The sequence below is a fragment of the Euprymna scolopes genome, chromosome 3 (genome assembly GCF_053919585.1).
Source record: "Euprymna scolopes isolate OS-2025 chromosome 3, ASM5391958v1, whole genome shotgun sequence".
In the NCBI taxonomy this organism is placed as follows: domain Eukaryota; kingdom Metazoa; phylum Mollusca; class Cephalopoda; order Sepiida; family Sepiolidae; genus Euprymna; species Euprymna scolopes.
This window is the reverse complement of record NC_136484.1, coordinates 121,781,726-121,808,808: the sequence shown is the minus strand read 5'-3', so window position 1 is coordinate 121,808,808 and position 27,083 is coordinate 121,781,726. Positions and strand designations below refer to the sequence as shown.

General features: G+C 33.3%; 1 protein-coding gene across 2 annotated transcripts in view; it reads right to left on the bottom strand.

Annotated features, from left to right (window-relative positions):
* Window positions 1-27,083, bottom strand: part of LOC145258239 (cubilin-like) — a 1,360,229-nt gene that overhangs the window by 248,235 nt on the left and 1,084,911 nt on the right. For both annotated transcript variants that reach the window (XM_080116206.1, XM_080116216.1), the window contains exon 15: window positions 9,023-9,113. In XM_080116206.1, coding sequence (XP_079972332.1) covers window positions 9,023-9,113 — 91 coding nt within the window. The remainder of the gene's footprint in view (window positions 1-9,022; window positions 9,114-27,083) is intronic.

Sequence of the window (27,083 nt, the reverse complement as noted above, 5' to 3'; positions counted from 1 at the left end):
AGCGATGCCATTTTGAAAACTGAAGGTCTACAGATATGTTGTTAGGGGAAAGAATTGCTTAAATGCTAAGGAGGGAAACACCAGTTTTATGCCGTCCTATGGAAAGCATCTCTATTTATAAAATTATCCACGACACCTTTTTTACGGTTTTATGACTCATCAGTGTGGCTGAATTTAGCGAGATTCGAAATCAGGATCCTGGTTACTGATAGCGGCGCCATTACGACTAGGTCCACCTATTTCTGTTTCTTTGCTGAATATTTGTATGTGATTTTCTGAAGGGTGAAAATCTGTTATGGTATAGACAATTATGAATGTTTATACTGCTCGAAACATACGTCAAACAGATGTAAATGTTATTTCAGAAACACAATTTATAATCGTATAATGCATATATTTCTTAAAAGATATTCTTTTACGTATAAACACGAGTTTTTTTTATGCTTTCTGAATTATCACTGTAGGAAGTGATGATTACTGCCGGTCGAAAGACTTCAAACCCTGTCACAAAGTCACTTATGACTCAGAAGGCTGATATTCAACACTCAGTTGACCAAAAAATTTACACGTTAAAGCCTAAAATTAAATTCTATATATTATAATGTCGCGGAAAATGGACGAATACAGAATGTTAGTCAGATAACGTTCAACAATAGACACCGGGACACTGTATGCTAAATGTACGCTTTATGTACAACTTATTACACTTCTCTTAAAGAAGACCACTCCTAGTTGAAAGGGTTTACTATGTTTTTTATGAATAATATTGATTGTTTTTGTTTAAATCATTGAATATCATGATATCTTTCAAAGGAAGAAACGGTTGCATTCCAGGCATTATATATATATATATATATATATATATTTATTAAGTAATGTGATTTATAATTTAAAAGTTTAAAAAATTTTTAAAATTTAACAATCAAAATTTAATTAAATTAAAAATCAGTTTCATAAGAAGGAACAACAACAAAGTCAATTATCTGTTGTTCCTTCTTATGAAACTGATTTTTAATTTAATTAAATTTTGATTGTTAAATTTTTAAAAATTTTAAAACTTTTAAATTATAAATCACATTACTTAATATTGAATTAGCTCTAGGACATATAACTATCGAGCTTATTATATATCTAAATTACAACGAGCATTTCCTGTATTTTAATTAAACTAGTAATTTCACTATTACATTAAAATACACTTAGCTCTTTAGACTATTATTCTAATCTCCTTTAAATTATATATATATATATATATATATATATATATATATAACTGCTTCATTTACTCACATAAAATTAATATATTGAAAGTATAAATTTATGCGTAAATTTTAAGTATTTACTTCAAAACTGCTCAATACGTAGGTAGAGCTAGTTAATAATTTATAAAATATATATGGCGATTAAGCTTAATCGCCATACAAACATATATATATATATATAGATATATATATATATATGACTTTTCATTTTATAACTTTAAAACTTACAACTCGTTGCCATAGAATGGGCGCTTTATTCCAAATTTATTACTAAATACGGTTAAATTTGTGCTCAATTTCTTATTGAATACTAACTTCTATTAATCACTTACTCTGCATTTAACAGATACCATAATACATAATTCGCTGCACCTTATAATAAAGTTCCCCACAAAAGTACAACCAGATCAGCCCAGTATTTAAAAAAATAAAAATGAATAAATAAAAACTAAAAAAATGAAGCCGACAGACGAAGAGAAATATAATATACAGTGGCGCCAAAATAAAGTCTGCACTTGCCATTTTTTTCCAAAATTTAAGCTAAATTGAATATAATTGTTTAAACAATCTATACCTCATTTGACTCGCCTTTTATTCCTCTATAATTTTACCTGTTCATATTTGACTTAATTGAAGTATCCTAGTGCTCACCTCATTTTTTAAACTCTTTAAATTTTTGCTATACATTGGGTCCAATATAATCTATATATCTATAAAAGTGAAAATTTCTGTGTATGTGTGTGTACATTCTCCTACACAATAACTATCAATTTTCGTTCTACAGACTCAAGATGTTACATAAGGGGTATTGAGATTTGGGAAAAACGTTTTGGTCAGTTCTCGCCCATAAAGTTTGCTGTTAAGGGGTCAAAATTCAAGATTTGGACTTTGAAAACTCTACCAAACTCCTCTGCCAAGTTTGGGTCTAAACACTTGGCATTTTAGATGTAGGTTTTTGGACATGGATGAAACTTTTAATTTGAGCCCAAAACAATAAATGCTAAGGGGTCAAAATTGGGGTCAAAGTAAAAAAAGTGACCTCTGCGGTTTCTACCAAATTAGTCAGCCAATGTTTGGTCCAAATATTTTAAATTTTGCATAAAATGTATTCAGAAATAGGTCAAGCTTTTAATTTTTTTTTTTTGGAGGGGGGGGGGCGAAAATTTGGCTGCCAAGGAGTCAAAGTTCAAAAGATTTTACATTTGCTGGCTCCAGCAAACTATTAAGCCAATTTTGGGCCTAAACATTTGAAATTTTACATAAAGGGTACTCAGACATGCAGCAAGCTTTTTAATCAGTTTTGGGGCAAAAATTTCGCTGCCAAGAGGTCAAGGTTGAAATAGTTGACCTTTGCAGATTCTACGAAACTTCTCGCCCAATTTTGGGTCTAAACACTTGAAATTTTAGACATGGGTCAAACATTTTAATTTGATTTGAACACAAAACAAATGTTAAGGGGTCAAAGTTAAAAAAAACTTACCTCTGCAGTCTCGTCTTACTTTACTCCATTGTAGTTAAGGAAGCTTATTATACAGAAAGGCATAACCGTACATATGCACATTTTTTTATATATACATATGCACATAAAGTTATGAACAGTACATAGGGCCCGAGCAAAACTGGGCTGAACTGCTAGTATAATAAATATGAAATCTGCATTAATCAAAATATCATATTTAAGCGTATTTTACAACCGGGCAATGCCGAACGGCCTGCTAGTAGAGGAATAAAATTCGAATCAGATGAGGTGTAGGTTGTTTAAACAGTTATAATCAATTTAGTTTAAAATTTATGGTTTCTGAAAAATGGCAAGTGCGGACTTGCTTTTTTTGCGCCACTGTAGATATTTTGATAAAATCCAACAAAATATATATATAAAAAAAACAAAGAAAAAAGACTAAGAATGAAAATAAAATAAAATCCAGCATTATTTGGATTACTCGAACGTTAATGTTTTAACCGATGTAACCTCTGACTTTCTTCAGGTGTATTTCGTTAACTCCGAAATCTCCAGCGAGATTATTAGGAGTAGCTTGCTCTCGTTCCGTCAGTCCTGACCTGGTAGAAATATAGTAGTTTGTAACTATATTCTTTGTATTGCTTTTACTGAAGATTAAACGTTTAATCCTTAGAAGATAGTCACTTAGAACTGATTATTACTCAGAATTTAATTTGAAAATATTCTTCTTCTGCAGAGAATTCTAGTACTAATTTAAGGAGCCTTAAAACTATTCTTATTTAGGTATGTAGGTATAGCATCATATTTTCCCCTTCTCGGTAGGTTTTGCATTTCAAATAGAATAGTTCTTACTTTGTAAAAATACGTAGCTGCACACAAACATCCGTGAAATATATCATGCCTGAAATGCACGTAAATTTTTAGAGAAATTATGATATGTAATGATTCATGACATTATGATATCCAATGATTCAGCATCTTCGTCGAAAACGTTTGTTGATACACGCTGAAAATTATGTAATAATTACGTTAGAAAAACTTTTATGATTATATTAATAAATCATGTATTAATTACGGTAAAATAAACAATTATCGACAAAATTCTTCCAGCATTTCGAATGTTATGTTAAACTTATTTTTCTTTGCCTGATGATTTAGTTTTCGATTCAATTACTCTAAAATGATTTATAAATTAACGTGAGCAAATGATTAACATCACTGCAATAAATTAATCCAAAATTAAGATTTAATTTATACTTTTTTTTACATATATTTTATCATCTGTTGATTTAAATAAAGGCTTTAAATGTCAGTGCCATCCGTGTTGATGTGATAATACATTGTTTTCATTTTCTTATTGTGCTTTTCCTGGGAATGGGGCATTCTATCGGATGCCAAACATTCTCCCATTAGTTTAGTTACTCCAACCGAGAGATCTTTTAAAGATTCTAACCGTCCCTTTAAGTGCTATTGTTTGTATTTATCTTGCACTTGGCTCACCGGGTATATTCGCACGATAGTTTTTGAAAATCTTTTTCATTAGCCCAGTTGCTCCTATAATGACTGATATGATTGATACCTTCTTAAGATCCCAGTTTCTTTTCATGTCGTACATAAGTCCTTGGTATTTTGTTATTTTCTCCTCCTCTGCTCTGTTAAGGCCAGCATCATTAGGGACGCTTACTTCAACTAGGGTTGCACTTTCTCCCTCTTGTCCCATATCACTATGCCAGACTTGATAGCTTCATTTTCTAGGTATGTAGCTGTAGGAATTTCGTAGTCATAGTGAATGGTGTATGACTTATTTCCAACTGTTCTTTCTGGTAAACATGTTCCCAAGATTAGCTACTACATCGGATATTCAGGTTTTTAAAGATTTTCGAGTCGAGATATTTACACATTCCATTGTGTCACATTGTAATATGTATTATATTAAATGGTTATATGCTCATTCAAGAAATGTTATTAAATAGCATGAAGTTTTTCTTTTTGTTTAAAGATTTTTTTTTACATAGGAATCACCACTTATCAAGGCCAAGAGGTCACTCGAGGATAAGGGTTAAAGAGCGTACAGTAGAAATTGGACAATATAGTAATCGTTAGTAAATGGAAATTCGGTAAATTTGTTAACAAGTGGAACGGCTAATCAAGAATTGTTTACGTTAGACTTGAAAACAACCATATTGTAGTCAACTGGAAAGCAGGAAAACGGAAGACAATTACACAGGCGTGTAGTTCTAAGAAAGAAGCTTTGTTCATGGAATCTACGTTTAGGTTTAGGCACAGATAACGAGTGGGGGGAATTATTGATAGTGTTTTCAGCTAGACGAGTGTTTCTTGTGAAAGCTTGGCGAGGGGGGCATAGACAGTCGAACACTTTCCATGAAAATAACGATACAGTAGAGACATTTGTTTTATTTTTTTAACAATCCATTGCAAGTATAATTTAGATTGTTTAGACTAATGTTATTATCTTGGGTGTGAGAAGAATAGCCCGAATAATCCAAATACATATTATCAATCCTTATCTCAAAATTTCAGAAATATTATATCAGATCTGTACGAAGAAGAATTAATACCGAAATGGAAACGACTCTACGTTCTTGAATTTTAGCGACTATCGTTCATTTGAAAAGAAACAAAATCTTTTTTCCACCATTCACCAATAAGATACTGTCAAGATATACCTTAAGGATGAAGGTTACATCGACCGAAACGTTTTGAGATAACACTTCAGATGAAAACGTAACGTGGCCGTCACACTTTAACCGTGTCATTACATTTCAACCACTCGGACCTACACATTGTTTCTTTGCAACGGTTCTAAAACAAAAGAAAAATCCGACTTTGTTTTTTTTTTGAAAGTGCAAATCAAATGCATTTATTTGTTGTTCTTTCGACAATAACGCATTTCATTATCTTTCAAAAGGTTGGGGGGGGGGTCGCACACGTTTTACGACGCTCTGACATATAACGTGCTTTTTTTTTTTTTTTTTTTTTTTTTTTTTAAATATTTCTCTCTTCCACAACCAGCGCTTTCTCAACCTCATTGACACGTCCATCTTTCCCGCTGTATCTTGCTTTTTTTTCTTTTCTTTTTTATTTTTGCTCAAATACGTGCTGTCTTTTTTCTCGGTTTTTCCCCTTCTTCCCGTAACGTCAGCGTGTACAAACTTGCTTGATTTGCATATTTGCTAAGAAAGCTGCTGCTAATATTTTCGCTAGTTAGCTCTCCTACAGCTGCTGCTGATTTAGCCACATGCGTTATGTTACAAAAAACAGTTGTCCGAACAATTCAATTAATAAAGAGTGTCAAAGTATGGGTACAATATTCATTTTTTCGAGAAGCGACTATATTCTCACATGTTTAGGCAAAGCAGTGGATCCCAATCAGTGTGTCGCGGAAGGATTACTAGTGTGTCGCAAAAAGATAATAGACTCCATTTGATTTAATTTTGCTTAATAGAGACATCAATTCCTTAATCATGATGGCACCGCTCTATTCAAAACAAAAGGATTTCTAGAATCTAAACCTTTCCCACGCATATTAATTGGTAAGCTTTTTACCGTTTTGATGGGACAATAAATCAAAGCATCAGTTTTTCAGTATATCGGAAATTTGCACACGCGCTATGTTACAAAAACAGTTGTCCGAACAATTACAATAATTTGTATTATCAATCCTTATCTGAATAATTCAAAAATCTATTTTGGATTTTGATCGAATTGGTGTATCTGCTTCGTGGGATTCCTGATTCATTTTCTTTTCTTTAGAGTATTTTTGATTTATTACATCAAATGGTGTCAATATTTGTATACTCACAAGTATTTATTTTAATGTTTATTTTTACGGCTAGTAATTTAAAATGATCTTGCATATCTACATGTGTAACAGAGCTGCTAGCGCTGGTAGCAGTGTTACATAAAGGTCTCCATTTTTTTTGTGAGCAAGAAAAACATTAGATAAGTAAAAATGAGATTAGATGGACCGAGATTCGAACCTCGTAAGCAAGGTTCAGGAATAGGGTCAGAAATGGAGTTTTCGCATTGTGTGGCACGTGTTTGAAGCCATACATGGCGTCGTACCAGAAAATGAATTTTCAATATAGTTTGCTACTTTAAGGAGATTAGAGAGAGTTGGACAGACAAGAGATAGAACTGACATAGTCAGAGAAGCAGGGTCCCCCTTTGGAAGCGAAGGTTTTGAAAGTTTTAATCATATAGTCTGCTTTGAATTCCTGGAACCATCATCACTGCAACCGGCCGAATGTAATAAATAACACAGCATATTTTGTAACTGGGTCTTCGTGTTGTGTCATTCTTCAACAATTAAAGGTAATGTGAAATATCTTTTATATGAACATTGTGTGCACTCATCTTTAAAATGAATTTACGTATAAACCATCTAAATAATGTGTCCCTCTCTTCATCATAAGTAATGTCTCCTCTTCTTTGTGACATAAAAACTGATAACCTCTCTCTTCTTGCCCCTCATCAATATACATGCCCGCCGTCTCCAGTAAATATGAATGTCCCCATGTATCTTCAAAAGACGCCATCCCTTTGCAACAGCGGTAGTCGCATTAAATATATGCAAATGACCGAGTCAGTGCGCGAAGTGACGTCACAACGGAAGAAGTGAAAAAATATAAAGAAAAAAAATGCACCACGTGGCGACGACGGGGAAAAGAAATTGTGTAATGGGAAAGATAAACGTTTGGCCCGTGGTGGCGGGAGATTTAACTACATGGAAAAGGACATGAACTAAGAGACCTTTAAAACTAGAGGTAATGCGTTAGTTTGGAAGAATCATCAATAAATGCATTTCATTTCAACTGAAAAAGGCTGAGCGGAATTTTTTCCCTTTGCGACTGTCACGAATATAACGTGTGAGTCTGAGTGTTAAAAATGTAATAACACCGTTGAAGAAGAATAACGACGACGTTACACATGATTACATGCAATGCGCATACAAATTTCAACACTACGATGTCTAACGACTAATAATCTGTTAATTACTACGCTATGCACTTAATAACATTGTGATTAGATTAGTAATTAATGTTAACTTTGAGATGTTTGGACTGAATGTAAATGGTTTCAAGGATTTTTTAAATATTTTTCTGTTAGTATCGTAAAATATTGTTTCCTTCCAGTAATATCAATTAGTATGTGTCTATATTTAAAAAAAGGGGTATAGTCATGTTTTTAGGTGTTAATAAATTAAGCCAATATCAGAGAGATGTGTAATATTCTACGAGAAAGTGTTGCCGTAGTAAAACCTATGTTACAATTATACAGCATACTAGCGTTGAAACACCGTTTCTCGTTAGATCACTGAAGGTAAGCAACACTGAGCCTGACCAGTACGAGATTTTGGAATACCAGGCACTGTATGCAAGAGGACGTCGATATTCCCGGCAGCTCCCGCAATGATCTGGTCTCCAGATGTTTCGACTGTCCTGCTGCTGGATCAGACTTGTTGGTACTAGAGAGTGAGGCTTACATTGCGCACACCAACTTCATTTTAAACAAACTCCCATCGATCATTCCTAGGATATTCAGATGGTCTTTGTCGTTTCGACGAACCAACTATGTAACAATTAGATTATACGAAATGTGAGCCCATCACCGTTTGTTTACCTGAAGAATTTGTTTGTATAGTTCAATATCACATTATGCATATAAAATATAACTTAGTTATGGGATTGGGCTATGTTCGGAACTAATAGTTTTGATTAGTCGTAATTTATAATTAACTTAATATTTACCCATCTCTGTTAGCTTTGTATTTATCGCCCTAGGTTCTTTCAATCACTCTCTAATGTCTTACTGTTTCTATGAAAATTTAGAGAATGACTTTTTCTATTGAGATCTAATCTACATACTATCCTTACACACCACAAACACGTGTAAATTAGATGAAAAAATAAGCCTCTTTACTTCTATATTAGAATAAAAATGCTGATAATACTAACAATAATGATAATAGTCATGATAATAATGATAATGATCATAATGATGATAATAATAATGTACAAGTAAAAAAAATATTTTTAGTTAAGTAAGAATATTAAAAATACAACACAGCTCATAAATATTAGAATGAAATCAAATAAATATTAGTAATAGATGTGACCGGATGGGTTACGGGTATATCAAATATCTTTCTTTTTTTAATTCATAGGTAAAACAATATGATAAAGTTGTAATGATCGAAGATATTCCTTTTGCAAAATACAGTAGTAACACTGAGTAGCATTACTAGTTGTGAATGTCAACATAAAGCAAAGTACATTACCCATATAGAGGAGAAACTAGATTTGGTGACACTAGGTACTGCCTGGTTTCTGTCAGGGCTTTTAAGAATTTTCCTGGGCCGCACAAATACGCTAAAAATAAAATAAAAAATACGTTATACATTTTAATTAAATGGAAATATTTACATTGTGTGGGAAATCTTAATTTACCACACTGAAAGAAAGATGCAATTAAATTTAAAATTATAAACTGTTTGAAACAAAAAATGAAAAGAAAATGGCGTTGTAGCTTACAAAAATAAAAAACATATGAACATGTTCAAATTTTTTCGGTGTTAGTTCATAACGGTTTACATCGACCATGTGACTCGTTTTATTTCACTCCACGAATTCCAAAGTAAACGAATGCCTTATCGGCACCCTGTTGTTTCCTCAGTATTCTTTAACCCAGTGATTCCCAACCTTTTTTTATAGGGTGATATACTGTATGTTTTTTTTTTAATTTAATTTTCGCGACACACCTATCCAAAAATGTATATATTTTCTACATATAAAACGTTTTTGCAAAACAAAATAAAATAACAAAACAAAGGTTATACAAGAACTTCTGCTCACTTAAATCAACATACCCTGTATTCAATAACTGGTATTGTTTTCTTTATCGAAATCGGGTTTAAATTATTCAGCTCTTATGCAAATTTCCGATATACTGAAAAACTGATACTTCGATTTATTGTCCCATCAAAACGGTAAAAAGCTTACCAATGAAAGTGGGAAAAGTTTAGATTCTAGAAATTCCTTTGTTTGGAATAGAACGGTGCCATCATGATTAAGTAATTAATGTCTATTAAACAAAATTAAATCAAATGAAGTCGGCTATTATCTCTTCACGATACACTGGCTGGGAACCACTGTTTTGACTAAACATGTGAGAATATAGTCGCTTCTCGAACAATGAATATTGTACTCATACTTTGACACTCTTTATTAATTTACAGGTTTAGAATTTCTTAAGGATCAACTTAAATCCAAATCGGATGTGATAAAAAAAATTACATTTCCCAGTATTCGACAAAACTTGGATACGAGTTGCAAGATTATGTTTACGAAAAGCCCCCCACCACTAAATTAGATGCATCTTAGGCCAAAATCCACTCCTAAAATCCAGTTTCGCCTCATTTGCGCCCACATAAGTCGCACTGCCACTTAGAGAATAATCTGCTTTTTTTTTGGTCCTAAAACTAACCGAATAACAGTGAGTGGTTTATTCGTTAGAGAAGAGTCTTAAGAGTCTTACTAATCAATGTTAGTTGTTTATTGTCCTACTCCATATTTTCAATGAAAATGTATATACATACTAGCAAAGAGACCCGACGTTATCCGGGATTGCATGAGGATCAACAAATGATCCAACCTGTCATACTTTTGTCATCTAATCGGTGAAGTCACCCAATTTTAATCAAATCGATTGATTGCCTGTCCTAGGTAGGGACCCCCACCTCGGCAGTGTACCGAGGAGCTTCACATGTGTCTCCGCAGTGACTTAATCCACAATACATTGTAATCTACATTGCACTGCAGAGAATGTACTGTTGATTTTATAAAATGATCTGTAAATAATGACTTCATTTAAAGTTTTAAATGCAAAAGTCAAATATCATGGTCTAAAAAAAAAAAAAAAAAAATTCTAACGCACCCCTGTCTTATCTAAGAATCTAAAGTTAATTTTATAGGCGAAACTATTTTGCTTGTGCGGTGATAAAACTTTTCAAATGTATTTGTGAGGTTAGGTTGTATAAAGGTGTTAATTTTAGTCAAAATCTTATTTCCTTATTTAATCGGATTGTTTCGATTATCGATACTTATCGGACGCATTTCGATACGAAACCTGCAGAAGAATACTTCCAGACACCTCGAGTACCTTCGTGTGAAATTAAAAAAAAAATCAGCCTAGCCGTTTCTGAGTCCATAGAAAACTAATTCATATTGTATCTTGTATATGATATATATATAAATACGAATTAAAACCTTAAAATTTTGGAGGTATTTTAAGTAGGATTGCTCGTTGAGTAAATGTGGTTCGTGGTGACTGCCATGATTTTAACCAAGAGTAAGAGAAAAATAGAATAGAGAAACAATAACAAACGACTCCGATTTTCCCTTTTCTTTTGGTTTTGTTGTTTCAAATTTACACTTTTTTTTTGCAAGTCAATAATTCAAATTGAAGTGTCTTTTCTATTCAATTCTTAACCGGAGCTATTTTACGTTTTCTTCTATGTAAAGTACCCTCTTTTGTGAGAGCTTGATATCCACGCATAAAAATGATCTTGTGTCTATCTAACTTTGACTTCACGGGTAGGTAATTAAATAAGGACATTCTTTATTTTAATCCTATCTTATCAACACTGATATATTTGCTTTCTCTTCCTTTCTCAACAAAGCACTACTAAAATACGTAAAAAAAAACGCCTATCTGCATCTCTTATCTTAAGCACGTGTATATCTTCTTTCGCACCTCATATAAATAAATTTTTATTCCGGTAATGTTAGACCTAAATCCCGCAGTAGTTTCTGATCAAATAAGCTGATGCAAGCAAATACAATGGCGAGATAAAGCTGCCTGCTAGGAAAGAAATGGCAGGTGTGTAGAATCTGATGTTTACTTAGCCACCCAACCGTAGGCAGTTAGCGTTAGGGCAAGTTTATTATTGACAACCCTTCTTGAACAGAATCGCCAAAATTCAGCAAAAAATCGAAAATAAGCAGAAAAGAACATAAGTAATACATTTCTCGTACGTGATATATTCCATATTTTGAAAATCGGTAACGCTAATCGAAGTAAAATGCAATGAAATCGACTTCACTTGAAACCCAGATCAATGATTTCGTAGAGTGGAACGATCAAGTTGTCGCCCTGAAGTAAACAACATTACAACTTTATTTTAAAACTTTTATTGAAAAATCAATTCAGGTAACTTGATTATGTAGTAGAGCTGACATCTAATTAATGTAGTCGCTTTGAGCTTCAATCATCGCCTCATTACGGATCCGGAGCTGGGAGCATACCTTTTCCACAAGTGCCGACGGGAGCTCAGTGAATACTCGGCAGATGACAGCGATCTGGCTTGCTTAGGTGTTGTGGGAAGTCATGTTGGTGACGTTCTTGACTTATGATCCAACGAAGTAATTTAAGCAAGTTCAGTTCGGGAGAGGAAGGGGGCCAGTGAGAGAAGGGTGCAAAATCGTAGGACTCCTTCTGAAGCCAAGCCTGTGTCTTTTTGGATTTGTGGGCTGGCATCGAGTCCTGCTACCACCCCCAGGGTTTACCAGCGGACACCTGATTTTACCAGGGGATTATCACACTTTTTCAGCACACCCAGGTGCACTTTGGTGTCGACTTTCAAGAAGACTTCGAAGATGTGAGGTGGCATGGTGTGGCCCCGACTTGAAATTATATCAAATATCATAACCGTGCCTAAGAAACTGTTTTTATCACGTTGAGCACGTCCCTGTTATTCTTGGCAATCCAGCGATGCATTTTGAGGGTGCTGGTAATGGTCCTGTGGTCATAATTTGGATCGGTAGAGAGCAGGAGTTGTACAGCAACACATCTCCGATTTCGATCGGTGAACATCGTGTCACTTTCAGACATGATAGAAGGCTCTTGGAATCTATACACAACTGGCCAACTAGTAGATGATTTGCAACAGAAAGAAAACAGGTTTTTATCAAACGGAAATGGAATCACGTCTTTTCTAGAGCGACAATTTCATCGTTCAACCCTATATATCTTCTTAATTAGGTAGGCAAAATTATATAACACTTTCTTAGTTGGATTTTCTACTTTATTTAGACTAATATTGCCACTTGCATTATTTGGAATCTTCGGACTACTGTTCGTATCTTGAGTTATTTTTACGACGTTTGGAAATGTTGCGAAAAACGATACTAGAGATGAGAACAGTAGTCCGAAGATTCCAAATACGAATAAGCAATCCTCATCTGCAAAATTCAGAAACTTAATAACATTGTCACGTTGTCTTCTGAACCTTTTATCCTCGAGTGGCTCTTGAGATAACGTAAGAGTAGCAATAAAAAAAAAACTAGTTTACAGTTTACTTTTATTGCGTCAATCTTTTATTCTTCTATTTAAATTCATCGCAGACAAGGCGCATTGCGATCGAGGCGTAAGATACGGCGTTAGATTTATAGAGTGTCTCTTAAGTGAGACGGTGATCAGGGAGATGTTTGTTTTCTTTACAATTAAATTTTAGCGTGCCGATACAGGGAACAGTTAGGGAATTCCAGAAGTTCGCAAGAAAAGAAAAGTTGTTACAGTAAAAGCTAATGTTATCTAGAGATCTCCACACTGAATGGTGTCTACTCGGGAGTTTTTTTAATTTCATTTTTCTGTTTTGTTTTTATTTTCCTTTTAAATAGCATATATGTTTTCTAATTTTTTTGTTTTTAATTCTAAAATTTACAGGTCATGTGAAACTAATAGTCACTGGTTCCAACGACGTTTTTTTTTTTTAGTTTTGATTGAACATCCTGCAGTATATCTTCAACAGAAACGAAGGTACCCGGAAGTCAATAAAGTTAATCTTAAAAGACATAGAACAATGATAAAATTAGATTAACGGAAAAAAGTAGACACGTTTTTTGTCTTTTTAACCAAAATTTAAAGTTAATTTGAATGCTGACTAATTTGTCCGTCACGAAGGGCAATGGACAGACTACGTAGAGGTACCTACATGGAGAGTCTATGGTGAAGTTATATTGAACCAAATATCTCTTTAATCGGCATCGCTTAAGATAATTGACAATAAGTCCAGGTAGACATGAAACAATGTGGAGACAAAACAGAAAAAAGTGCTCTTCCAGTATGCAATCTACCCATTAACTTCAGCATTAGTCTAAGAGTTAAAGTTAGTTAGGTTTAATGCGTAGACCGTACGGTATATTTGAATTTCGTGTTATTTCAAAGTCCTTGCTCACACCCATGACTTGAGAATCTAGTCTACTCTCATATCCAATCCATAATTGAATGCGAGATATATAGATTCATAGATTTCCCGATGAAAGTGATACGGAAACTCCGACAGAAACCGAACTCTGGTGATTTCATCGATGTATTGTAAACGAGTATATAAAACGCGTATATTTCTGTGTATGTTAGTATATTTGTGTGCGAGTTTATGTAGATTGCGTGCGAGTTCGTACATGATAATTTCCACTACGTCTGCGTATATCGTTATTCGTTACGTTTTTTGACCTTCGGGCGAAATTAGTAAATACCGAATTTCGGACTGTTTGGTCAGTGATGAACACCGAGAAGATTGTTTTTCTAAGTGTCTGAGAAAAGTGACGAATTGGTGAGAGAGAGAGAGAGAGAGAGAGAGAGAGAGAGAGAGAGAGAGAGAGAGAGAGAGATGAATAAGTGTCGGTGAGAGCTCAGCGTGAAGAAGCGGGCGCGGGGAGATGGCTTTGGTCTTTTGAGAAAAATCACACACCATCACTTGACACCATCGGCTCGGATTCACTCCAGAGGTCAAACAAAACAAAACGAATGCGACGAATTTTGTTGTTGGCAAAACCAAATGGTCGACAAGAGACGGTCTGAGGTTTCTTAAATGGAGCCAGTGTAGACGTTGGACCGGTCGAGGATCGATACGTTTTCCCCTCTTCCGTCGAACGCACGCACCGCGCAGCTGTTTCTTTGGTTCTACTGAAAAGTCGTGGCTTAAATGATATCCAAAGCGACACAATATTTACGCATTTATATCAAAATACAAAAACGTGTTAAATATTTTTTTAATGATTTATTAAGCTGTATATTCTATTTAAATGATAAAGGCATTTAGAGATGTTTGAATGTATCTCGAATAAGGAGCAACAATGGAATCTACGCGTTGAGTAAAAAAAAAAAATCATTGCTGATTCAACATTAAACCCTTTTTTTTTTAATAAAAAAAAATGCAGAAAAATCTTTATGACGTACGTTCCCGTCACGGAACCAAGAGGTCATATGCCAAAAGTCACGTAAATTGATAAAGTTTTTTCATATATAGTTTTAAGACTTCTAGCGATTTTAATAGGAAACTGTAGCCATTACAAAGCTGATTTTCATCTTGATAATTCAAATCGAGTTGTTTCTATCTTATTTATAAAACACAGCTGATCAAAAAGTAAAGTTTTACTTCGTCAAAAAGACAGCTAGATCAATTTACGTGATTTTAGGAATATGGTGTCTTCATCCCATGACAAGTATGTACATCATAAAGCTTGTTTAAAAATTTTCTGACTTTTTGTTTTAAAATAGGTTTAATTCTAAATAAGCACAAAACATGCTTTTTCGAAATTAGATGACTGACTGACCAAAGGAATGGTTATTTTCATATCAACCATAATCGTGACAGAGGAACGGCTTAGTTGTTTTGTTTTACAGCATATCAACCCTTCTAAGGTTATGTAATGCCGATTCCAGTAATTTCGGAAAAGTTATGCTTAGAAGTCTTTATATCTTCAAATATTTATTCAGTGTATGCGTCTGTGGAGGAAAATCGTTATTTTTGTTTTGTACTTCACAAAACGTTATGTTTTGCAAATGGAAAGGAAAAAAAACCATCAATGTTTTGGTGTATTTTAAAAGAAGCCAGTAACTACATGCAGTCTGAACTTATACTACAGGTAGAGGAATTGAAATAACATTTTCAACATAAATGTGAGAGACGAAACATTTGCTGATGAATAAAGTGTAATACCTCCTCTGATACTAAACTTCATCCTTGAGAACCAACATACCAGCTGTTCTAGCACGAATACTAATTCTGAATCATATCTCATTGCCAGCCCGTATCAGATTGATGTAGAGGACTAATAACGACCGAAGACTCGTGCCAGTATTCGACTCACAAGGACCAGATTTCGCAGAGAGGACCAGACATTCTAAGATGATCATCTGGTAACCTAGAGTGAAAGGAAAATAAGGCAGTATACTTTTTCTATTGGGTAATCGAGAACAAGTCTAATTCTGCACAAACAGCTAGACACACTGAGGAATAGCAGAAAGTACAACGCCCTGCGACCTCTTCAACTTCTAGACTGCTATACATGTACTTAGATCGGAGATCATTTAGCAAGATCAAGTGCTTTACGTAAAAGCCACTATAACCATTACTTATTTTATAGATAAGATAAAGTGAGATTTTCAACAATTTCTATGACCGATATAATTCCTTAAACATCGTCACAATGTTTGCATCCCTGTGCCTGTTTAACAAGTATCTTAATGGAACAGATACTCATAAAATCTTGTGACCAACCACCTCAACGTATATACCTCAACTGAATCGGCAAGCAGACAAATCCCACCCCTTTACTGTTGAAGTGCATAGAAGCAGGAAAGGCTTCTACTATAATAGTTTCTTCTCTCGGACTGCTGGACTTTGGGATTTGCTCCCGTTTCCTGCATCCTCGACTGTACTAAGACGCAGAAGTTTAAATTTAATGTGAACAGACATCTCGTTGCTCAATTCTCCTCAGTTCACTATTAGACATGATCCCAAATAGTTATGTATGTTTAAATGGTAACATGTCTTGTTTGGGGTAAAAAAAAAAGTTTAAAAATAAGAGTATTAAGAAAAAAAAAACTGTATAGAATTCTGCTTAGTGTGCGGTTTTTGATACCAGTATTTTCAGACATTCTTTGTTTCGTTTGCATTAAGCGATTTTTACATTTTATCCGCACGAACGTTTCCTCTTTGAATAATAATTTCAATGTGGAATAGCAAATACTATTCATCTTCAACAGTAATACGTTCTTTCTCTTTAACCAAGAACACAGTAAGAGAAATATGGTATGAATCTAATTTAATCAATTGTCTTACACAAAGCACTAAATAGGGTCATTGTAATTACTAGGCTGATTAGCAATTAGGCAGTTAATAAAACAGATTAAGAAATTTCACTTTTTTGATTAAAAAAATATGTGTATAAAAATATTTTTGCAATGCGCATCATACACTGTACATAGAAAAATGAACTCTACATTTCTTTGCTTGAGCAATATATTACATAACAGTATGCATTATTATTTTATTTTTTAGTTTCGTTGATCAAAAATAAATTATTCGGCTTCCAGTAGTCACCAGAGACCAAAAGTGGCAAACCTAATATAAACATTCCCTTAAAAGATATAATAGTACAGTTTCGGTTTTAGACAGATACGAAACCTCTATAGCTTTGCCGTAGTTGATGCTAAAGCACGAATGAGTGTTGATCGAAACTGAGCTCCAGTCTAAGACCCCCCCCCCCCTTAAAACATTTGCAACTTAACTCGTCCAACTACAACAACTTTTAAAAATTCCTTAACTATTTGTGTCTAAAACTAAACGAAAATACAATGAGTAGAGGTTTTTTCCTCTCTAGAACTGTCCGTCGGTTTAACAATACCGTGGGGCTGCATCCCAGCTCACTATAACAGGTTTTCAAATATCATGTAAACAAGTACTTATTGAGCCGCCTCTTATATAATTTAATCTTACACAAGTTCCATCTTATCCTTAACTCTGCTTTCTGTATTATCGATTTTCTTAGTTTCCTTCGCTGCCATGATTATCCTTTCCGTGTTTTGCGTTATGTATTTTTCAAATTCTTTTTGTGTCATGCACACAGTTTTTTTATACAAACTAGTCCTCTCCCGCCTTCTTTTCTTTTCAGTTAGAGTCGGTCAACATCGTCCTTTGGGTGTGGCGCATTGTGCATGGTCATGAGTTTCCTGGTCTGCTGATCGAGCTGTCTCAGTTCTTTGGTCTATCCTATAAACAGTTCTGAGTATCTTATTAGTGATACTGCCCATGTATGTATACCTTTTCTTAGGTTTCTGCTATATAATTTAGTTTCTAGAAGCTTTTTTGTTCTCCTGAGGCATTCCTTTCCAATTCTATTATTATTAGTATTCATATTACTACTGCTAGTGGAATACATGAGAAATAACTATTATTTTATATTTATTACTAAAGGGAGAAAAAAAATGAATAACTATTATTATTATAAATAGAACAAATGAAAAACTGATTATCACGGTGTTGTCTTACCGTCTTCCTAACACTTATTAACCATTAACTTAAAGTGGCTTACGGGCTTTTATAAGCGATGATCTCTAGGTAAAAAAAGTAAAACAAAAAATACATAAGACAAGAGCATCTGTATGTATTAGTTTTTAACAGTAAAACTGAAGATAGGGCCATAGTGTTAAGGTGTATCGATCGTTTCATGTTAGCAAAGAGATCTATAAGAAAGGCGTGATTTATTCTAAACCTGTCTGTCCACAATGTGATCAGATCGAATTCTTTATCGTCAGATATAAATTGTCAAAACAGTCTACTCGTTCGTGATCTGAAGAAATATTAGAGAGAATCCTGGACGTGTGTGATAAGCCCCTGGCAGTGCGGGTTTCGATTTTCTAAAAGTTCAGTCACTAAACAAAGGTTTCATTTCTTTTAGAACTTTCTAAAACGGACACGAAAGGCACTGGCACTGGCTTTACCAGAAAGAACAAAAACAAAATAATTTCTTTCTGGACTTTTACGATTAAGAACTATTGTCACAATTTCCATTGGTTCCTTCGGACAAGTGAAGATATACATAATGTAAGACCATACTCGCCAAAGACAAGTGGTGCAAAACTGTACTGTTAAAAGGAATTCATTTTACATCTCCTGTGACGAGTATTTTTTAGCATTATATATATATATATATATATATATATATATATATATATATATATATATATATATGTATGTAAAAAAAAAAAATAACTGAGTTATCAATCAGTTTGTAAAGGAAATCAACTGGGTTTTTTTTTACTCAATATTAATATATCTCTGGGATACATATACCTATTGGGCTTATCTATAGTACTATGGCCACTATTCTTTTAAAAGTATTAATACGTTTATTAATACAGTAAAATACACTCTGATCTTTAGACGCCATGTTTAATTCCCATTTATATTTTATAGAGGGTATGCACACACACACATATATATATATATACATATATATATAATTTTATTTATTCCGTTAACAGTGCAGTTATAAGGATAAAATAGTTATCTTTTTCCAAGGAACATTACTCTTTTTCTGATGCATCGTTTGAATTTCCCCTCTTAACGAAACGCGTATAAGACGAATTATATTACTCATAAAATAAAACGAATGTGATTTAAATGCATTTTTGGTTTGGTATGTTTACTTCAGATATATATGTTCTTAAAGTGTATATACATTTTTATTCAGATTACTTGTGGCAATTTAGAAAATAAATTGAAATATACAGTAAAAGCATATCTCTCTTATAATCTAATATATAAAACTCTATGAAAATTTAGAGATAGACAAATTTTCTCTTCCGAAACTAAAAGTCGCAAAATGATTGGATTCTTTTATGAACCGTTCATTTACGAGTTTTCAGCCGGTTAATAATTTTTAAGTGTTCAAAAAATGGGTCAAAGTTGAAATAAAAAATCCTTATACATTTTGTACATTCAGTATATTTTTTAATCAGTTCATGCTGCTATATTTTTTAATCAGTTCATGCTGCTATATTTTTTAATCAGTTCATGCTGCTATATTTTTTAATCAGTTCATGCTGCTATATTTTTTAATCAGTTCATGCTGCTATATTTTTTAATCAGTTCATGCTGCTATATTTTTTAATCAGTTCATGCTGCTATATTTTTTAATCAGTTCATGCTGCTATATTTTTTAATCAGTTCATGCTGCTATATTTTTTAATCAGTTCATGCTGCTATATTTTTTAATCAGTTCATGCTGCTATATTTTTTAATCAGTTCATGCTGCTATATTTTTTAATCAGTTCATGCTGCTATATTTTTTAATCAGTTCATGCTGCTATATTTTTTAATCAGTTCATGCTGCTATATTTTTTAATCAGTTCATGCTGCTATATTTTTTAATCAGTTCATGCTGCTATATTTTTTAATCAGTTCATGCTGCTATATTTTTTAATCAGTTCATGCTGCTATATTTTTTAATCAGTTCATGCTGCTATATTTTTTAATCAGTTCATGCTGCTATATTTTTTAATCAGTTCATGCTGCTATATTTTTTAATCAGTTCATGTTAGTATATTTTTAATCAGTTCATGTTAGTATATTTTTAATCAGTTCATGTTAGTATATTTTTAATCAGTTCATGTTAGTATATTTTTAATCAGTTCATGTTAGTATATTTTTAATCAGTTCATGTTAGTATATTTTTAATCAGTTCATGTTAGTATATTTTTAATCAGTTCATGTTAGTATATTTTTAATCAGTTCATGTTAGTATATTTTTAATCAGTTCATGTTAGTATATTTTTAATCAGTTCATGTTAGTATATTTTTAATCAGTTCATGTTAGTATATTTTTAATCAGTTCATGTTAGTATATTTTTAATCAGTTCATGTTAGTATATTTTTAATCAGTTCATGTTAGTATATTTTTAATCAGTTCATGTTAGTATATTTTTAATCAGTTCATGTTAGTATATTTTTAATCAGTTCATGTTAGTATATTTTTAATCAGTTCATGTTAGTATATTTTTAATCAGTTCATGTTAGTATATTTTTAATCAGTTCATGTTAGTATATTTTTAATCAGTTCATGTTAGTATATTTTTAATCAGTTCATGTTAGTATATTTTTAATCAGTTCATGTTAGTATATTTTTAATCAGTTCATGTTAGTATATTTTTAATCAGTTCATGTTAGTATATTTTTAATCAGTTCATGTTAGTATATTTTTAATCAGTTCATGTTAGTATATTTTTAATCAGTTCATGTTAGTATATTTTTAATCAGTTCATGTTAGTATATTTTTAATCAGTTTATGTTAGTATATTTTTAATCAGTTCATGTTAGTATATTTTCAATCAGTTTATGTTAGTATATTTTTAATCAGTTCATGTTAGTATATTTTTAATCAGTTCATGTGCGTATCACGTTGGTGCTGTGGTAATGTCATCTTTGAATATTACAGTTTGTCTTTCGGTTTCGATTCCAGCCGATGGCGCCCAAATACTGTTTTATTTTTAAAATCACGACTATTAGCAGACTATTACTAGCAGGCCGCCGGACATTTCCCGATCGTAAAATACGCTTAAATATGATATTTTAATTAATGCAGATTTCATATTTATTATATTGGACCCAGTAATGATTTAAAAAGTTTAAAAAATCTGTGACGACCGAGAACCGAAACCAAAACGTTTAGCTTGCGATTTCCTTTTTCCTTTGACGTTTACGCCGAGCTATGAAGACATGTTTGCTGCAAGGCTAAAAATTAAAACATGAACCAATAGCGATTACGTTACGCATGCATATCCGTTATGCCATCGTTTGACCTTCATCTGGCAAATTCCACTTCTTTAATTTTCAAACTTTTACACCGATTTCCCCCGGCTAAAACACACATATAAAGTCTCGCGTGGGTTCGAACACCCTATATATTAAGTTTCATGTCTGTAGACCAAAAACTGACAGACGAGTTTGGTAGGCAAATTTTTTTAAACAAATATATATACGCATGCATAAATATATATAGAAATAGGTCTGTGTTCACTATAACCTATTTAAACATATTACGCAAGTAAAAATCATGGAGAATATCTGCATGAATGTAATTACACGTAATAGGTAATTAAAAATGAGCATCCCATAAGAAAACCGAAAAAACAAAAAAAACAAAAAAAAACAGACGAGTTTGGTGGGCAAATTTTTTTAAACAAATATATATACGCATACATATATATATATATATATATATATATATATATATATATATATATATATATATATATATATATAGAAAGAGGTCTGTTTACTATAAAGTTTTGCATGGGTTCGAATACCCTATATATAAGTTTCATGTCTGTAGATAAAACTTTAGGAGTTTGGTAGGCAGAATTTGTAAAACAAATATGTATCCGCATATGTATAAATACATATAGAAAAAACATGAAATTAAATAGCTTCTAGCTATTATGTCGAGAGACAATAGTTTAGAACCACTGGTTTAGGTCTTTTCTGAAATGGTCCTTCTCGTTGACTGCGGTATTATGCTAGTTAAACGTGTATATACACTTGCTACTTGCATTTCGATTTTGGTAGTGCTGTGTACCCTGTTTAGTACCATAGCTTTTACCTTAACGCTGAGTGGTAATAATTATCAGACCTATTTTCTACAAACTGCAGCAGTGGTAAATAACGCATCAGTTTGTATCCTCTTATATTTATGGAGTATTGTTGTCATACTTGGGGAGGGTTCGTCATCATTCATATACGCATATCTAATTCAAAATTAAATAAAATATATTCTTATATATTAGAAAAACCTGGTAATGAGTCAACTCAGTTATATACGCATCATTTTTTTAATGATAGGAATTCGAACGGGCTCCGATCCCTGTAAAACATTCACAGCGACACTCGTCTAGTTACAATCACTGTAAATAATTTCTTTCTCTCTACAGAAATCTAACAAAACTCATGAGTAAAGATTCTTATTTTAAGAACTACTCGTCTGTGCAACACAGCATCGTGTAGCTGCTTCACGGCTGACTACAACACGGTTATAAAGTCTAAGATAGATAGTATAAATACGTGTCTATCTAAGTTTTGATTCACTTTTAATATACGATGGTTAAAATCGTAACAAGTTTAAACTAATTTTGTCCTTTAATATTTGAATAATGAAGTGTTGGACTGCAAATATTTTAGCGATTAGAAATCAATACATGCAATCGAACAAAAAAACTGACATGTTTCAGCCGAAAATGATTGATTATTCTCGCGGAAAAATTAATAATAAAAAAAAACGCGACAAAGTAACGTTAATTACGAAGTTGATACACGCATATATTTCTACAACTGTCCAATCGTTTGATTACCAAACTTTTTAAAGTAGAAAATATTGAAATACTTGAGGATTCGTCTTCTTCGGATTCTTCCGTCTACTGTTATTTTAAATGTTATTTTAACAACGGTATAATCGATGAAGCCTTCGACCCTCTTCATGCGTATTTTATCGAACGCGGGAATCTTTACAATGCGCACTGATTGGATATTGAGTTTCTGGAATTTTTAGATGAGGATTGATTGTTCATATTATTTGGATTCTGTAGAGTCTCGTACAGATCCCAGAGCTCGGTAAGATACACTTAAAGCAGATCGGAAGTTATATCGACCAAAACGTTGTGAAAATAACACATAAAATAGAAATAATGTGAAAAATCCAAACACGAATGATCAATCTTCGTATCAAAAATTCAGAAACGTAACACGTTGAAGGTCACAAAAATTAATGTTTTCCAGAAGTAGTTTATAAGATCAGTTGAGTTGGATATCGATCTTAAATTTTGTGAAAACAGATTTCGTATCACTTCACAGAAGTTTCGGTAAAAATATTGTTTAGTGGCCTGAACAGAATGCGTTGAAAAATTTTGTACAGGAGATAAATGTATATTTTTCTCTTTGCACCAAATAATAAATGTTGTCGCTTCGAATGTAATGGACCACTATTTGGGTTTGTGTGAAACGGAACCTCGGGAAAGTTAAACAGCGAGATGCCTGTTAACACTACATTTAAATTTCTGCAGTTTAGTACAATCATGGAAGCCATAAGCAAAAAGGGAATGCCAAAGTTTAACAGTCCGAGGGGGAAAAAACTATTAGAGTAGAAGGCTTTACGGCATCTAGGGACTCGCAAGAGAGGTGAGATTTTGCTGCTTGTCGAGTTAGTCCAGAGTATGTACGTCGAAGGGGAACAGATGCGATGAGTCCATCGAAGCATATTAAATTAAGTGTGAAACAGGCATAGAGATGTGATATTATTGGATCTTAGCCGACGGTTTTTTTTTACACAGTGATCACCACTTATCAAGGCCCGGAAGCCACTCGGGGATAAGGGTTATTGCAAGTACATTACGTTAGTGTGGAGATTTGATGAAGTGTTTACTTAAAGGGGCTGTTCATTAGGAATTTGTTAACATTGGACTTGAAGACATCCAAGTTGTAGTCCGGAGGGAAGCAGGCAGACGGAACAGAGTTCCACAGGCGTGCAGTTCTAAGAAAGAAGCTTTGTTCATGGAATCCGCGTTTTGATTTAGGCACAGATATAGAGTGGGGGAAATTTTTCACAGTGAATTCAGCTAGACGGGTGTTTTTCGTGAAAGATTGGCGAGGGGGGGCAGGGATTGGAGTTCAGACGAGCACCTGCCATGAAAATAACGATAAAACAAGGATAGGCTCACAACGTCTCTTCTGTGGTGCAGGACCAGTGAGATTTGACTTTTTCAGACTGTCTAAAAGTGATGGAGCAGTGGTAGATTCACTAGCCAGATGTGAAACAATACTCCTTGCATGGGCGAATTGTGGCTTTATAAAAGATATAGGATGCCCTTTAGTGCGAATAATTTTCTATCACGATAGAGGAAACCAACTTTCTCAGCAGTCTAGAAAATGTCCTCAATGTATTTGTCCGAATACATGTTTTCTATGAATGTTAGGCTCTCAGGTCAGGTGTTATTTGTTATATATCGCTTTATCTTGAGGTTTTGTTTAGTTATAAGTGAATGAACCATTTTGAGTAAAAATTTATTGAATTAAAATCTTGAGATGTGTACATATACCGACCTAATCGCTTACTTCCGTTCATATTGAGACTTCCCCATATTTATTTTTTTATTTGTGACTGTATCACCATATTTACACATTAAAAGGTTATCCTAATATTACAAACGTAATACTAAATAGATTTTAACTCGAAACGGTTCCTCGTTTACTAATATTTAAAAAAGAAAACAAAAACAAGATAAAACATTATCATCTCTACATATTTTTTATCGCATTATGTTCAGGCCACTAAACTGCGGTTTTACCAACGTTCCTCTTACTGTTTGAATATTAAAAACAAAGGTATAATATGCTAGTGAAGCTGAGATAATTGGCGTTTGATTTATTAGATTTTCCTATGTTTTAATAGCATAAAACATATTTCTATTCTTGTGAATTGACTATAAAATCCACTTGGTATTTCTTTGTATTTTATGTAATTCACTTCTTAGATCGTTTCTCACGAAAATGACGGGAAGAAATATTACATACATAAATGTTACATACATAAATATTACATACATAAAGTTTTCTCACGATGAAGGAATGTTACCGTTAGAGATTATAGTTCTTCGGCTCCAAGTACAATTTAGTCTAGTCGCACCGATGCATCTTTAAGATCAAAGATAAACATATCGGTATAGAAAACTATTATCAATAATCATTTAAAGCTATTTTCAAGAAGTGACATTCCATAAGGGAAATATAGAGTGCTTCTACAATAATATTGCAAAATTCTCTCTCCTTTGTGTTGCTTAATAACAAGAATATTTCCGTTTCTTTGGCGCATTTTCTCGCGGTGGCCGTTGGGGCAAATGCATTAGATAGAAACCAAAAATGACTTTAATCCCAGGTCCAGATCCTACATCTGGAAATAGAGTAAGATCTAGCAACACTGAGGAGTCACGATTTAAATAAAACATCTATGTGGATATTAAAAATTTTCATATATATATATATATATATATATATATATATAATATCTATATATGCATATATATATCTATAAAAGTGAAAGTGTGTGCGTGTGTGTGTCTGTACATTTCCCTACGCAATAACTCAATTTTTAGTCTACAGACTCGAAATTCGATATACAGGGTACCGAGATTTGGGAAAATCGATGTGATTGGTTTTCGGGCAGAAATTTTGCGATTAAGGGTACAAGGTTCAACGATTTGATTTTTGAGAACTCTACCAAACTCATCCTACAATTTTGGGTCTAAACACTTGAAATTTTTTATATAGATTCCTTTGACATGGATCTAACTTAACTTGATTTGAGCCCAAAACAATCAATTTTAGGGGGTTATAATAGGGATCAAAGTTAAAAAAAAATTTACCCTTTTTTTTTTTGCTCAGCATACACCTCAAAACACCCGGGCAACGCCGGGCACCCATGCTAGTGTGTATATATATATATATATATATATATATATATATATATATATATATATATATATATATATATATATAAAATACAAAGGTTCTTAGGTTGTAAGCCATGTTCAGTTTCAGAAGAGTTTTTGATGGGTAATTATTCTATACAAGTCCTGGAGATGATGAATTCTCAGTGGACAACTGTTCTGTACAGGTTCCGGACTTTATAATTTTGCAGCTAAAGAGCATAAGATCCTTCTCGTGTTGACTCGGAGCAAACATATGCAACGTTGTTAAAAAGGTTTAATTTTAATGGAGCAATTCTGGTTTCTGATTGGTTGATAGCAGAACGTGAATTAATGTGATTCGTCAATGCCTAGCAGCAGCATTTGTAAATAAAATATCCAAACATTTATAGTGAGGATGAGTCACCTTGCTGCTCTGACGGCTTGGAGACTGGGTAGAAAGCACTCGTCAAAGATCCGTTCTTGACACTTATTCCTATAGGTGCAGGGCTGGGAACCAGCCCAGTACCTGTCAGACTGAGGTACACCGCCTTGATATTACTCAGGAGATCCACTCTTCCAGGCCTTACTACCCGGCTTTCAGGTGGGCCAAGTTTATTTCTTGTTGCTTGAGGCGTCCCGATCGGGGAATGCCGACGGGGATACTCAGACAATTTTTCTACCTGCAAGAGGGCCCCTCCTTTAGAGGAGCTTGCTGAGATCCCCACTTTCTGACCTTGTGTCATATATTGGTGATGTGGATACCAATTAAATATCTACCCCATTATTAGTTAAAAATATTGCAACAAAAGGTTTTAGTTATCACTCCGTAGTATAGACGTAAAGGTCTAATTTAATTCAATACCGTATAAAATTCAGTAAATGCAAGGAATATTTTTTGGCGTACACTTGTTTCGGACATAGATTTTCATGATATAAAAATATACAAAATTTCAATTAAGTGCATATAAAATGTTCACCTATCGCACAGGAGAAAACTTTTCTTTTTTTTTTTGCTGTACGAAAAGCTGAAATTTATATAG